The following is a 15,476-nucleotide window of genomic DNA, read 5'->3' as shown; positions in this document are numbered from 1 at the left end:
TTATTGACTTTCATTTCCCTTTTGCAGCAATTTTTATTGACTTTCATTCTCCCACTTGAAGATTTAATTGAGAATCAATTAAGTTTTCACACCATCCTTTCTACCCAATTACTGCGATGTTACGTTTCTGCTAGGCCAATAGAAGATCGACACCATATGAACTTGTTACTGTTGATCGGCTTCGTAAACATATCTGCCAGGTTGTCATTAGTGTGAATTTTCTGAATATCCACACTGCCTTCTTCCACCTTCTCACGAACAAAGTGATACTGAACTCGTATGTGCTTTGTCCTTGAATGAAATGCCGGATTCTTTGCAAGATGCAAAGCGCTCTGACTGTCACAAAACAAAACAATCTTCTCTTGTTTGTGCCCGAGCTCCTCCAATAACATCTGCATCCATATTGCCTCTTTGCTAGCTTGTGTAGCTGCTACATATTCTGCTTCCGTCGTAGATGTAGCCACGATAGACTGCAGTTTTGAAACCCAGCTTACAGCTCCTCCAGCAAGAGTAAACACATAACCTGTGGTGGACTTGCTTTTATCAAGATCACCTGCATAATCTGAATCAACATAACCTTTAACAGTAAAGTCTGATCCTCCATAACACATTGTAACATCTGAGGTACCATTGATGTATCTCAGGATCCTCTTAACAGTATTCCAATGCTCTCTACCAGGATTAGCCATGTACCGACTAACCACTCCCACTGCTTGTGCAATGTCAGGTCTTGTACATACCATGGCGAACATTAAACTTCCCACTGCTGATGCATACGGTACTCTAGACATCTCCATCCTCTCTGCTTCATTACTAGGACACATACTTGAGGATAACTTGAAATTAATAGGAAGTGGGGTAGAAATTAACTTACAGTCTTGCATCTTGAAACGTCTCAAGATTTTCTTCAAGTAGTTCTTTTGAGAAAGCCAAATCTTCCTATTATTTCTGTCTCGGTGAATTTGCATCCCTAGAATCTTGTTTGCTGGTCCCAAGTCCTTCATTTCAAACTCCCTAGCCAACTGTGCCTTTAAATTTGTGAGACGATCTTTGTTGGGGCCTGCTACCAACATGTCGTCAACATACAACAGCAAAATAACAAAATCTTCATCATCAAATCTCTTGTAATAAACACAAGGATCTGAACTATGTCTGTTGTATCCAAGGCTTATAATGAAGGAATCAAATCTCTTATACCAACATCTCGGCGCCTGTTTGAGACCGTATAGAGATTTGTTCAACCTGCAAACCAAGTTCTCTTTTCCTTGTTCTTCAAAACCTTCTGGTTGGAGCATATAAATTTCTTCTTCAAGCTCTCCATGAAGAAATGCAGTTTTGACATCTAACTGCTCCAAGTACAAGTCAAATGTAGCACACATCGCCAGGACCACTCGAATTGTTGTGAGTCGAACCACCGGAGAAAATATCTCATTGAAGTCTATACCTTCTTTCTGAGCGAATTCTTTCACCACCAATCTTGCACGATACTTCTCCACTTGATCATTACCATTGCGTTTGATCTTGTAGACCCATTTGTTTCCAATGGCCTTCCTTCCTTGTGGTAATTGAACAAGATCCCATGTTTTATTTTTATGAAGAGCTTCAATTTCTTCTTGCATTGCTGCCACCCACAGAGATGATTCTTGGCCTTTCATAGCTTCTTGAAAGGTTGAAGGCTCTCCATCTTCTGTTAATAGACAGTATGCAATATTACTCTCTATAGAATAATCTGAGTGCCAAGCTGGTTCTCTTCTCTCCCTAGTTGACCGTCGAACTTCTGGAGTTTCGATCTCAACTTGCTCTTGTTCTTTGTGCTCTGGTGCTGCTTCAGAAGAAACTGGAACTTCTTCTATTTCTTCAACTTCAACTGTAGTAGTCTCTGATTTTTCTTTTGAAGTGCTACCTTCTTTTGCTTGTATTTTGTTTTCAACAAATACAACATCCCTGCTGATTACCACCTTGCGGGCTGTGGGATCCCACAAGCGATACCCCTTGACTCCATCAGCATACCCTAAGAAAATGCATTCCCTGGATTTTGGATCCAACTTTGATTTTTCTTGGGTGTTGTACATAACATAAGCAGGACTTCCGAATATATGTAAGCGAGAATAATCAGTTGGTTTTCCTGTCCACATCTCCATTGACGTTTTCAGATCAATTGCAGTTGATGGTGACCGATTGATCACATAACAGGCGGTTTTGACTGCTTCTGCCCAGAATGGTTTTTCCAACCCTGCAGTTGCCAACATAGCTCTTGTCCGTTCCTACAAAGTTCTGTTCATCCGCTCTGCTACTCCATTTTGTTGTGGAGTATATGCCACCGTGAACTGCCGTTTAATACCTTCTTGTTTACAGAAGTTATTAAATTCATCACCAGTGTATTCTCCTCCATTATCTGTCCTCAAACACTTGATCTTTTTCTCAGATTCAAGTTCCACCCGCGCTTTGAATTCTTTGAAAACTGGAAAAACATCTGCCTTTCTCTTGATTGGATACACCCAACTTCTCCTGGAGTAATTATCGATGAATGACACGAAATATTTTGCTCCTCCTAGAGACTCCACCGGTGCTTGCCAGACATCAGAGTGAACCAGATCTAGTATTTCCTTGCTTTTAGCAGAGGAACTGCTAAACTTCAGTCTATTTTGCTTGCTGGTAACACAATGCTCACAAAAGGGTAGCGAAACCTTTTTGAGCCCTGGAAGAAGTTTTTGCTCAGCAAGAATCTTCAAACCTCGTTCCGACATATGGCCAAGTTTACGATGCCACATCATCGTTGATTCTTCAAATGAACTTGCTGACGCGGTTGATGCTTCTCCTTCTTGGTGTGTTTCACCTTTAAGCACATATAGATTTGCAGCAAGTTTTTCTGCTTTCATCACTACAAGCGCTCCTTTGGATATTCTCATGACTCCACCATGAGTCTTATACGAACATCCATTATCATCTAGTTGTCCTAAAGACAATAGATTCTTCTTCAAGTCTTTTACATGTCGTACCTCCTGGATGGTGCGTACCGTGCCATCATACATCCTTATTTTGATGGACCCAATACCAATAACATCCAAAGCATGATCGTTTCTCATGAACACTGACCCTCCTGAGATTGGATTATATTGATGGAACCATTCTCTCCTGGAAGTCATGTGCCATGTTGCTCCTGTGTCCATGATCCAGACATCAGCGAAACGTTTTCTGCCTTCATTATTTGATATTGCCTCACTACATAAAATATCGCCATCATCCGAGGTACATGCAACATTCCCTTGAGCATTTGATGACTCAGGGTTTTCACTCTTCTTCTTGAACCGACAATCTTTCTTGAAGTGCCCTTTCTTGCCACAGTTGTAGCACTTGATATTCTTCTTACTTCTTCATTGAGATCTGCCATGATTGTGACTCCCACTGGGGCCACTTTCCGTTGGTCTTCCTCTCACCATCATCAAAGCTTCAGCTTGCTGCGAACTTGTTTGTCTGTCTTCCTTATTTTTGCGCCGATTTTCTTCTTCCAAGACAGCGGCTGCAATTTCATCGAAAACTAAACTGTCTGTATTGTTCGTCAGGTTGATGATGAGTTGATCATACGAGTCAGGCAGACTTTGAAGTAGAAGCTCCGCACGTTCAATCCCCTCTATTTTACAACCCATTGTTGTAAGTTGCGAAAATAGAGTATTCAAAGTATTGATGTGTTCAGTAACTGACATGGACTCTGCCATTCGAAGAGTATACAATCTTCTTTTTAAGAAGATTTTATTATGTAAAAACTTGGCCTCATACAACCCCGTAAGAGTATTCCATATTTTCTTCGCCGTCCGCTTTTCCGCCACACTGACAACACTTGATCAGCTAGTGCCAAGTGTAGATCAGCAACTGCGTTGCTGTCTATGTCGTTCCACGTGCTGTCATCAACAAAGTCTGTGGGCTTGCCTTCAATTGCAGCTAAGCAATTGTCTTTTCTCAATATCGCTTTTATTTTCATTTTCCACAATGACAAATTACTTCCATTGAATTTTTCAACATCAAACTTTGTTGTACTCGACATTGTTATTTGCTTCACACCCTTCTAGATCATTTCTGAATATTTTTGCGAACAATCGTGACAAGTTGTACCGTTGCTGAAATTTACTATTCACTGAATTTTACTATTCATGAAAAGTTACTATTCACAGATAGTGCCTTCGCATAAAATAGACAGAATAACCAAGGGCTCTGATACCACTGTTGGGGGAGGAAGCACCACAACTAAAGTTTGATATGATGAAAATAATAAATATAAATTGGACACGAGAATTTTACGTGGAAACTCCTCTAAATGATAGAAGAAAAAAACCACGGGGTAGAAGGAACTCACTATAAAATATGGCTATAAAATATGGAGTACACAGCTCTCAAATACAAGGAGAAAACAACAATTAACACTTCTCTCTTGTAAAAGGAACAACTACTAAAGAGGACACTCAGGACTACAATATTTATCTTGGTGTAAAACTCTCTTTGTATTCTTACTCTCTCTTTTTGGGATGATTTCAAATGAGGGCAAGAGACCCTATTTATAGGAGAAAGAAAACGCGTATACGCGTTTTCTTACCGTGTAAATTTGCAGCCAACTTTTCCCAAATCTGTAGCCAACTTTGTCAAACAAAGTTGCTGCCTCTTGGCCCCTTTTTTTGACTCCCTTTTGCAGCAACTTTTATTGACTTTCATTTTCCTTTTGCAGCAACTTTTATTGACTTTCAGTTGGGCCAGTTTTTTACATGTGTTTGTAAATAATATTAATATTATAAAATTAAAGTATTGATTAAATATTTGTACATAAATGAATAAATTGTACAAGTTTATGTGAAGGGTAAATATAAGATTATTGTATGATGACTTGTTTGTTAGTGTTAAGATTATTGGAGATCGTGTGAACCTACGAAGATGAGCAATCAAAATTTAATAGATACATGCAACAGAAAATTTGATTCTTTTATTTTATGATGTATAAATGTGTAATGACCAAGAAAGTAGTTTATTTGACCTTGTGTTTCACACTGTTTTTAGGGTAATAATGAAAAAGTTCACATTAAGTCATCTTTACTGTCACTCTACAGAACCATACATGAGATTTTCACCACATACGACTCCTCGTTCATTGGAAACATAAGCATCCATTGAAAGCATATTCAAATGAATTATAAAGTGCATCCTTCTTTTAGTGGGAGAAAATAAATATTAGAATAATTAAATTATACTTGACAACTGATTGACTAATTGCATTTTTTTTTTATGTATGACATTATTGTCAATTTATCAACAAATAATCCTTAATGGTAAGTATAAGGCATTCGAAGGGTCCAAAATTATAAGGAAAAATTACCTAAATACACATTTTATTTTATCATAATCTTTAAAATTCTCTATCATTTAAAAAAAATTCAAAAATTTCTTCTCGAATACATCACGCCCCTCTCGTTGATACATTCCTATCCCCATCTCGAATACAACCCCCTCCACAATCTCGAATACATCTCTCCCCTATGTATTTAAATGTCCTATTCCCTCTCTAATACATCTCTATCCCTCTCTGATACATTTCTCCCCTATGTGTTCCGTTGTCTGCTGATGTATTAGCAAGTTCAGTAATGCATACGAAATCTACAAATTTTAAGAAATTTTTGTAATTTGAAAAAAAGTAAAAAAATAAATATAATTAGCTCTTAACAAATTTTAATCAGTTGTTGGGTGCATTCTTTTTTCTTGAGAGTAACATCTTTAAAAAAAACAGAATACATCGAATTGCTCGTTTGGTGCTTGTAGATACATAAGTACAATATATCTTATTTAGTTTATATACTTCCTCCTATTTTTTTGATATAATTAGTAAAAATCATTGTTTGAATCTTCATCCCATGTCAAAAATCAAACCAACATTCAATGTCATTAATCATGTCAAAAATTATACTACTCAGTAAAGACTAAGACAAGTCAACATTGTAGTAAAATATGAGTTTGAGAACCCTTCATGTCATAGATTTTTGTATGATTTAAATGAATTCTTTTGAATAGTTAGTACTTTGTCATCCACTTAAATGACTGTTTTTGTATCCTGTTATATGTAAGCATCATTTTGATAATTGTATTTTGATGGGATACAACAACAACAATATGGACTTTCCATTATGACAACATTCTTGTTTAAAATAGAGAAAATTTTACAATAATTTATACAAATTTAACATGCACCTTATGCTTGCAGTAACTATTATTATTTTACTCGGCATATTTTAAAATTATAGTGAGTAGGACAAATTAAATATACTCAATTTTCTCAAGTGCAAGTATTTTCTAAAATTTATCTCTATAATTGTGGTTAGGATATTTGTTTAAGTTAATTTAATTTAAGATTTTAAAATTTAAAATGGACAAGTGTCTATTGTCCATGCACTTGAGAAAATAAAGAAGAGTCAAATTTGAGTACGTTGTGTATTTTATCCTTATAAATTCTTAGTGATAGGAAAAAATATGTACAACTTACGTAAATTTCATGGTGTAAGTCTGTAAGGAGCAAATTACATTCTATCTTCCTTAAAATATGAGCCATCCAGATACATCCCAATATGCGTGATACATAACAATTGATACATTAATTAGTTGTTCTGTTGCGATTAAAAAGGAAATAAATCATCAACATTAATATGAAATCCACAAATCACGTAAATCACACAAATCACGTTGATGTAAATCTCTCCCAAGTCATAACAACTTCAAACAATTCAAATTTTAAATTTTCTTCTCTCACACTCCTCCCTCAAATCTTCTGAGATTCACCAATTTTAAGTTTTTTCAATTTGAATTGTTTTTTTTAATAATGACCACCAATATTACATGAATGTATCTATTTTGTTGAGACATTCAGGAATATGACAAAGCGATGTGAATTATGAATGATACAAAAGTGGTGGAATATTTTTTGGACAAACTAGGACTTGACCCAAATTGTAAAAATTTCTTTCAAAATCGATTCAAAATCATTGAGAATTGTAGAGATACATCATGAATATCTCAATTTTGTTGAGACATTCAGAAATTTGAAAAAACGAGGTGAGTTATCAACAATACAACACATGTATTATACTGTGTAGTAGAATTTTTTATTTATGATGTCGAGATGAAAACATAAACCATGATACATTGCTGTTTCGATAATGTATACATCAACTTGTCTGTAAGGTGTTTGATTTTAGGTCGATACATTACTTAGTGATAGTTATTAGGTATTCGATACATGATTTGTAACTTTTATGAATATATCATGCCCAAAGATTTTTTAAATTTGTGTTTTCGATTTGGATAAATAAGACATGATACTTTACCGTTCCTAACATAAGTCGTAAATTGCTAAGTAGTGTAATACTATCAGATACATTAGAGAAGTAAAGGTTGCCCGTAATGTATTTTCTTTTAGATCTATACATTATCTTGTGGTCATTATTAAGTATCAGATATATGTAATATTGTTTTTGTATGGATGTATGTTACCAACGGATGGGTAAGCAACAATAATTTGTATGAATGTATCATGGCTAGTAATGTGTATCAGATACATGTAATACAGAGTACCTATTAATGTGAAATATTGCAGCTAATATGTATTAAATACATTGCAGTGATTGTGTATCAGATACATGACATGCTAAGGACCGTGCAATAGAAATAATAAGGGGTGTTAAGGACTGTGGCATGCTAAGGACTGATCAATAGAGATAATAAGGGGTAAACATGTAGATGGATATAGACAGATGCCCAGATACATCTATATAATAAATATTATGTATCCAAATTCATATATAAGGATGCACAAGCCATGCAAGAATGAGTTCATGCATTTGTTCATAGCATTAAGATAGAATTTTGTGTATCCGGTATATTTTTTCATGTATCAGCTATATGGTTTAGTAGATGCATTATTGTGTTCCATAAAATTGTGTATCAAATACACAATTGTGCAATTGTTTTAGATAAAAAGTTGTATTTGATATTAGCACTGTTTAAAAGATAAAATGTTATGTATATGATTCATTATGTTATATATATGATACATGATTTTATATGTATGAATATTTTCCATATTTATTATTATAGATACTGTAACGACCTAGTCCGTCGTTATTAAAAATATCTGTAGTAACGATATACTAATCTCTTTCGTCATAAGACTAGGATCAATTCCTTGGTATGAGAGTGCATTAGTTGTGAATTAAGGTCATACTATGCTCCTATCTCTTAGTTGAGTTGAAAGTGTCTTTTCGATTTAATTTTGGACTTGAATTCAAACTAGGTTCAACTTTAAATGACCATATCTCTAATTCTATAATGAATTAGGTAGCTCATGACCTATCAAATTAAAGGCCTATGATTCTTCTTTCCAACGCCACTGAATTTGCCTCACTTAGAGTTTGGAGTAAAATGTTATGCCCATTTTACTGAGCACTATTCGTATTGGGCTGCCAGAGCGGGATTTAAGCGGTTGTGGTGGGATTTGATGAGACAGAATGGAAAGAAGGTGTCTTTTTATTATCTCATTCTTTCCTTAAGTGTCAAAATAGATGAGGGTTACACTAGAAACCCCTAAGAAGCTGCTCTAGGCTTGGAGATTAGGGAGGAAGAGATTCCTAGCATAAGGAAGCCTACAACCCACGGATTTCAGGCCCATCTCCATAGATTCTCCTTTCGAAAGTCAAGGATTGTGCTATTATCCTTCTACAATTGCTTGCACCTAGGTAAGCTAAGTTTTCTCAATTAAGTAGTTGTAAATTCATTTCCATTGCTTAATAGAGTGTAGATTGACGGGAGATTTCATGCTTAGGCCTTCGGGCACGAAGTTTGGATGGTTAAATGGTTACTAATTGTTGTTTAGAATGGAATGCATTATGTGGGTCATGATTATTATGTAACTAGCGATAAATATCCAATTTTTGAATGTTAACCTTGGTGAAAATTGTTTAGAAGGTCAATGACCCTTACAAGATTAAATATAGATAATTGTTGGGTTATTAAGAGATCTTGAGACTTGTAGGTTATGGCTATTGATGTATATAGAGGGATGTGTTTATGCCAATAATTGTGTGTGTTTATGCTTGCTATTTCATGTGAAATACTTGAGCGATGCATATCATGAAATAAAGGGCGAATGCGAACTAGTGTTGATAAATCTCATGCCATGAACTTATTTGATTACATGTGGCTATAGGTTATGATTTAGTTTATATCATAAAGAGACTCTAAATAGTGCATGATAGTAATTGTGTAATGTTGCGAAGTTTTCTATACATTTAATTATTGTGGTTGTGTGATTGATATGTAGTGTGATTGATCTACAATCCCAAGACCGGAAAATCCATAATCTTGAACTTTCTCTACCTAAAATGATGTCTTAAATAAGGAAGGCTTGATGAAATATTACTAATAAAGGGATGGTTGAATGAAACTAATGAAATAAATAATTATGAACAATTGCATGTAATGAATCTGTTACTTGATTATGCAAGTATGCAAACTATTTGTTGTGGACTGTGATTGTATTTATGATTGTGATATTGGATCGGGTGTCACGTTTCGACATATATTTTTAATCGGTGTCATGTTTCAATATATATTTAGATCGGGTTTCACTTTCCGACATAGATATTGAATTGATTGTCACGTTCCGACACATACTAACTATTGGATCGGGTATCACACCGACACACTAGCATTTTTGATATAGATTTCATGAGAGAACCATTGTGTAACTATCATTTGTAAATTGATATTGACTATATGTGTGATGATAAAAACCTACCATATTATAATTGAGCATGCCCATCTTGTGTAATAATTGATATGAAAGGATCGAAGGTCATGTTGACTGTTGTATTTGAGATTTACATTGTGAAACAATATATTGCTCTTAAAATGGTAAATTGGTAATGTGCTTCTATATATATGTGTCTATTCAGATTATGTTATGGTTGCTAGATGCATCTGTATCGTAGGTATGATGTTGTGGTAAACAAGTGGAGAGCAATTGAAGTGTAGTTTAGTAAGATTAGTGAGTTAGAATCAGATATTGATGGTGTCTTATTGGTACATGTAGAAAATAGGGATTGTGGGAGAAGTTAGAGTTACTGTCTCCGGCTAGACCTCTCTGGTGGGAGGAATTTCGCTGTAGTGAGGCCGCAAAAATAGGTTAGGTCTCGCCACAGTGGGCCTATACGGACCAGAGAGGAGCTTATCTCCATTAAATATTTACCTTTTTTAAGTGAGATGTTAATTATTCTAGGGTCAGGTGTTGGTGTGAAAGCTAAAGGTAGTAGATTTGTTAGACAAAGTTAGTAGTGGCCCATAGTTTGGAAACTCCTCTATGTGATAGAAAGGCTAGGTATTGATTTGTATTAAAGTTGAAAGCGGACCAACTAGAAGGGATGAGAGTTAGGCTTGAACGAATTTAATGAGGTTATCGAGAATGGTAAGATTTATGCACAAAGGTTTGGCGGTGTATTTTCTTAAGAGCATATTTTCTTCTTGTTGATTTATTTAGATTATACGGTAGGTATCGGGTTGACCGATGATGCCTACCAATATATGTTATTTGTACTGATACTACTTTTTCTATTCCAGTTGGCATAGTCTGGTTGCAGGATCAGTGATGTTTTTTAGTTAAAGACGGAGATGATTCTCCAACAGCTTCTACTCTTTCTTCCTTATGGTGGGAGATGTGTCATTACTTTACTTATACATCTGTATATTTAGAAGCTTTTGTACCTGTTTAGACTAGTATCCTTGGGGTGTTAGTATGCTTCTGGTATTAAATCTTAGAGTTTTAAAAATTTAATTATGGTGTATTCTTTTTTTAGGATGATATTTGGTAATTGTTAAACTTTCACATGTTATTTCTGTAATAGTTCTCCTATCTAGGTTTTAGAGTAGGTGCCCACATGACTTAGTAGGTTGGTTCGTGAAAAGTTGGTATCAAAGCCCAAGTTATCGGTCTCCCAGTACAAGAGCAAGTGTAGAATAGACTCTTGCGGGTTAGTATGTTGACGTCCACGTCTAATCTTTTGGAAGCTATGAAGTATTTTAGGAAGTTGTTCCATTTCTTCTCTTCTTTCGTGCGGGTTGTCGCTTGTGTTATGAGTTGAGTCCAATTGGTATCTCTAGATTCCAATTGGTATCTCAACGAAGTAAATTTGATGTCGTTATCGCGATTGAAGGGACATAAGCAAGAAAAATTAGAACCAAGAAGGTTCCAATTGGTATCTTTCCATAGAGGCTATGTAAGTGCATGGATGATCGTTGAATGGTCATCCATGAAGAGAATTAAGTTAATGAGTTTGACTTGCTTGTGTGATGTGGTTCCAAATTTTGTGATTTTATGCATATTGATGTCTTCCTGATGGACGATGTGTGAATTATGCTTACATGAATAATATGATGTGTGAATTGTGCTTGCACGGATAATACGATGTGTTGTGAATTTTATGTTGTCAGAGATAAATATCTATGTGCAAAAGGTACTTGCCTGAATAGTTGAAATTATGTGAGATATGATTGCTTGGGTTTCTGTGAACTTATTTTCAGAAAAAGGGTCATAACTTGGTTATGTGTAATGATCTAGTGATAAACTGTAACGAAATTAATGAATGAATTTTTGAAGTGTTAAATTATATACTTGTGTGAGGAAATACAACTTTTAATAGTGCGTGGACTTACCATTGGTAAAGATGGTAACGGAAAAAATGATTGATGACTTGAGAGAAACTCTGACTTCATGAAAGGCAGTATTGGTTGGGGACCATGTGAGAAAAGGGCTATTGTTGCATAATAGCAAAATTTGTTGTCATGAAATATTTTCTTAACATGGTTCATAATTGATTTTAAACAATGTGATGCTGAATTATTTTCTATGCATTATTTGGGTTGATCTTGAAATTATGTTAAGGACCTTAATGCGATGTCGTGTGTTTTTTAAATCAATACTTGGGATTGAGAGTTCGGGTTATGTTGAACTTGTGATCATGATTTTTTTTTAATTATTGGATTGAGTTTATGGGGACTCAATGCTTAGTTTTTGCTAAATTGTGTGTTTATCTTTCATAATTGTTTTAACTATTAGATTGAGTTTATGGGGACTCAATGCTTTAGTTGTTGCTAAATTATGTGTATATCTTTCATAATTATTTTAACTTTAGGATTGTGTTAATGGGAACTGAATGCTTTAGTTATTTTTTTTAAAATGGTGTTTCTATTTATCATGATGTTATTTGTTTAACGTGGGTGATGAACAAATACCTGTAAGTGTGCATGTTTGTTTATGCTAAGATAATGAAAAATATTCTTAAGTGTGTGACTGGTCATGGTTTTCTAGTATTTTTAGAACCTAGTTGATAATGAGCATAATGTTATTTATTTGACATGGATAATATTTTCGGGTTGAGGTGATGAGCGGGGTTAATAAAAAGGCAATATGTTGCTATGATTGTGATTATGAATTGCTTGAACTTGTCATTTTCTCATTATTGTGTGAACATGCTTGGACACTGTGATGAGATGGAGAGTATGATGTCGAGGTCATTTCTGGCCAATGTGGCTGATGCTCTATTATTGATTGTGAATGACCATCCTTGCATACTTATTTGTGGTGAGTTGATTCATGTGTTTGATTTGTGAGATACTTTGTGGTTACTGCTCTTTGAATGAGGATGATGTGCTCGTTATAGCATTGATAAGGGTGTAAGTGCCCAGGTAAATTCCCTCTAGTATGAGAGTTGACAAGATTTCAGTTAGAATAGATTCCAATGAACTTTATGAATTAGATGTTTTAGAGATATTTGGTATCTCGAGTTGTAGAGTTTGGGAAGATTAAGGTGGTATCATGATATGTGAGGGGCATAGCAACCCATAGAAACTTTCATAATGGAATTTGGGTTAGTAAACTCTAGATATAGAGTTTGACAAAAAAAAAGGAATTAGTCCAGGATATGATTTTCCCTAAGTTGTAATGGTGTCTTATCATTAGTTTCGAAAAACTCTTAGACTGGCTCATGTCCTTTCCTCTGTATTATTGTTCGGGGACAAATAATGGGTAAATTAATATAATGACCTAGGCCATCGTTACTAAAAATATCTACAGTAAAACTATACTAATCTCTTTCGTCATAAGACTAGGATCAGTTCCTTGGTATGAGAGTACATTAGTTGTGAATTAAGGTTGTACTATGCTCCTATCTCAAAGTTGAGTTGAAGGTTTCTTTCCGATTTAATTTTAGATTTGAGTTCAAACTAGGGTCAAGTTCAAATAACTATATGTCTCAGTCTATAATGGATTAGGTGGCCCATGACTTATTAAATTACAGGTCTATGCATCTTCTTTTCAATGCCATATAATTTGCCTCATTTGAAGTTCGGAGTAAAAGTTTATGCCCATTTTACTGAGTATTGTCCATGCTGGGCTACCATAGGTAGGCTAGTTTTTTTCAATTAAGTAGTTGTAAATTCGTTCCCATTGCTTAATATAATATAAGAGTTGATGGGAGATTTTATACCTAGGCCTTCGGGCATGGAGTTTAGATGGTTAAATATTTCCAATTGTTGTTTAGAGTAGGAATATATGATGTGGGTCATGATTATTATGTAACTAGCGATAAAGATCCAATCTTTGAATGTTAACCTTGGTGAAAACTGTTTAGAAGGTCAATGACCCTTACTGGATTAAATGTAGACAATTGTTGGGTTATTAAGAGATCTTCAGACTTGTGGGTTATGGCTATTGATGTACATAGAGGGATGCGTTTATGCAAATAATGGTATGTGTTTATGCTTGCTATTTCCTGTGAAATACTTGGGCGATGCATATCATGAAATAAAGAGCGAATGTGAAATAGTGTTGATAAATCTCATACCATGAACCTATTTGATTACATGTGGTTGTAGGTTATGATTTAGTCTATATCATAAAGGGACTCTTAATAGTGCATGATAGTGATTCAGTAATGTTGTAAAGTTTTCTATGAATTTAATTATTGTGGTTGTGTGATTGATATGTGGTGTGATTGGCCTACAATCCCCAAATCATGAAATCCATATTTTTGAACTTTTTCTACCTAAAGTGATGTCTTGAATAAGAAAGGCTTGATAAAATATTGTTAATGAAGGGAAAGGTAGAATAAAACTAATGAAATGACTAATTATGAACAATTGCATGCAATGAACCTGTTACTTAATTGTGCAAGTATGTGAACTATTCATTGTGGACTATGATTGTGTTTGTGATTGTGATATTAAATCGGGTATTATGTTTTGACACATATTTTGGATCGGATGTCACATTCTGACACATATATTGAATTGAGTGTCATGTTCTGACACATATAGTGGATCAGGTGTTACATTCTGACACATACTAACTATTGGATCGGGTGTCACGGCAACACACTAGCATTTTGGGTATAAGTTCCATGAGAGAACCATTGTGTGACTATCATTTGTGAATTGATCTTGACTATATGTGTGATGATAGAGAAACTGACCAGATTAGAATTGAGCATGCCCATCCTGTGTAATAATTGATATGAAAGGATTGAAGATCTAAGTGTTATCATGTTGAGTTTTGTATTTCAGATTTACACTGTGAAACTAAATATTGCTCTTAAAATTATAAATTGGTAATATGCTTCTATATATATGCCTATTAAGATTATGTTATGGTTGCTAGATGCATCCGTATCATAGGTATGATGTTGTGGTAAACAAGTTGAGAGCAGTTGATACGTGATTTAGTAAGATTAGTGACTTAAAGTCAGATATTGATGGTGTCTTGTTGGTACATGTGAAAAAGGGATATTGGGGGAGAAATCAGAGTTATTGTCTCCGACCAGACCGCTCTAACGGCCTATAGTTTGGAAACTCCTTTATATGATAGAAGGACTAGGTCTTGATTTGTATTAGAGTTGGCAGCGGACCAACTAGAAGGGATAAGAGTTAGGCTTGAACGAATTTAATAAGGTTATCGGGAATGGTAAGAGTTGTGCACAAAGGTTTGGTGGTGTATTTCCTTAAGAGCATGTTTTCTTTTTGTTCATTTCTTTATATTATGCGGTAGGTATCAGGTTGACCAATGATGCCTACCAGTACATGTTGTTTGTACTGATACTACTCTTGCTATTCCACTTGGCATAGTCTTGTTGTGTGGTCAGTGATGTTATTTAGGTAAGGACAAACATGATTCTCCAACAACTTCTACACTTCCTTCCTTATGGTGGGAGCTATTTCATTACTTTATTTATACTCTATATCTTTAGAAACTTTTGTACCTATTTAGACTAGTATCCTTGGGGTGTTAGTATGTCTTAGGTATTAAATCTTAGAGTTTTGAATATTCAATTATGGTGTATTCTATTTTTAGGCTGGTATTTGGTAATTGTTACAATTTCGCTTGTTATTTCTTAAGGGTTCTC

The 15,476-nt window shown here is 34.8% G+C and overlaps 1 protein-coding gene across 3 annotated transcripts in view; it reads left to right on the top strand.

Annotated features, from left to right (window-relative positions):
- Positions 1–15,476, top strand: part of LOC129882677 (uncharacterized) — a 58,986-nt gene that overhangs the window by 29,052 nt on the left and 14,458 nt on the right. The window contains exon 10 of one of the 3 annotated variants that reach the window (XM_055957077.1): positions 10,642–10,699. The exons of 1 other annotated variant lie outside the window; for it this stretch is intronic. In XM_055957077.1, the coding sequence (XP_055813052.1) occupies positions 10,642–10,684 (43 nt within the window). In that variant the 3' untranslated portion in view covers positions 10,685–10,699. Of the gene's footprint in view, positions 1–7,649; positions 7,784–10,641; positions 10,700–15,476 lie in introns of those variants that run through there. One more of the 3 variants, XM_055957078.1, reaches the window with a different exon arrangement.

Source organism: Solanum dulcamara, chromosome 3 (assembly GCF_947179165.1).
Source record: "Solanum dulcamara chromosome 3, daSolDulc1.2, whole genome shotgun sequence".
NCBI classification, from domain to species: domain Eukaryota; kingdom Viridiplantae; phylum Streptophyta; class Magnoliopsida; order Solanales; family Solanaceae; genus Solanum; species Solanum dulcamara.
The sequence above is the reverse complement of the archived record's forward strand: the minus strand, read 5'-3'. Positions and strand labels throughout refer to the sequence as shown.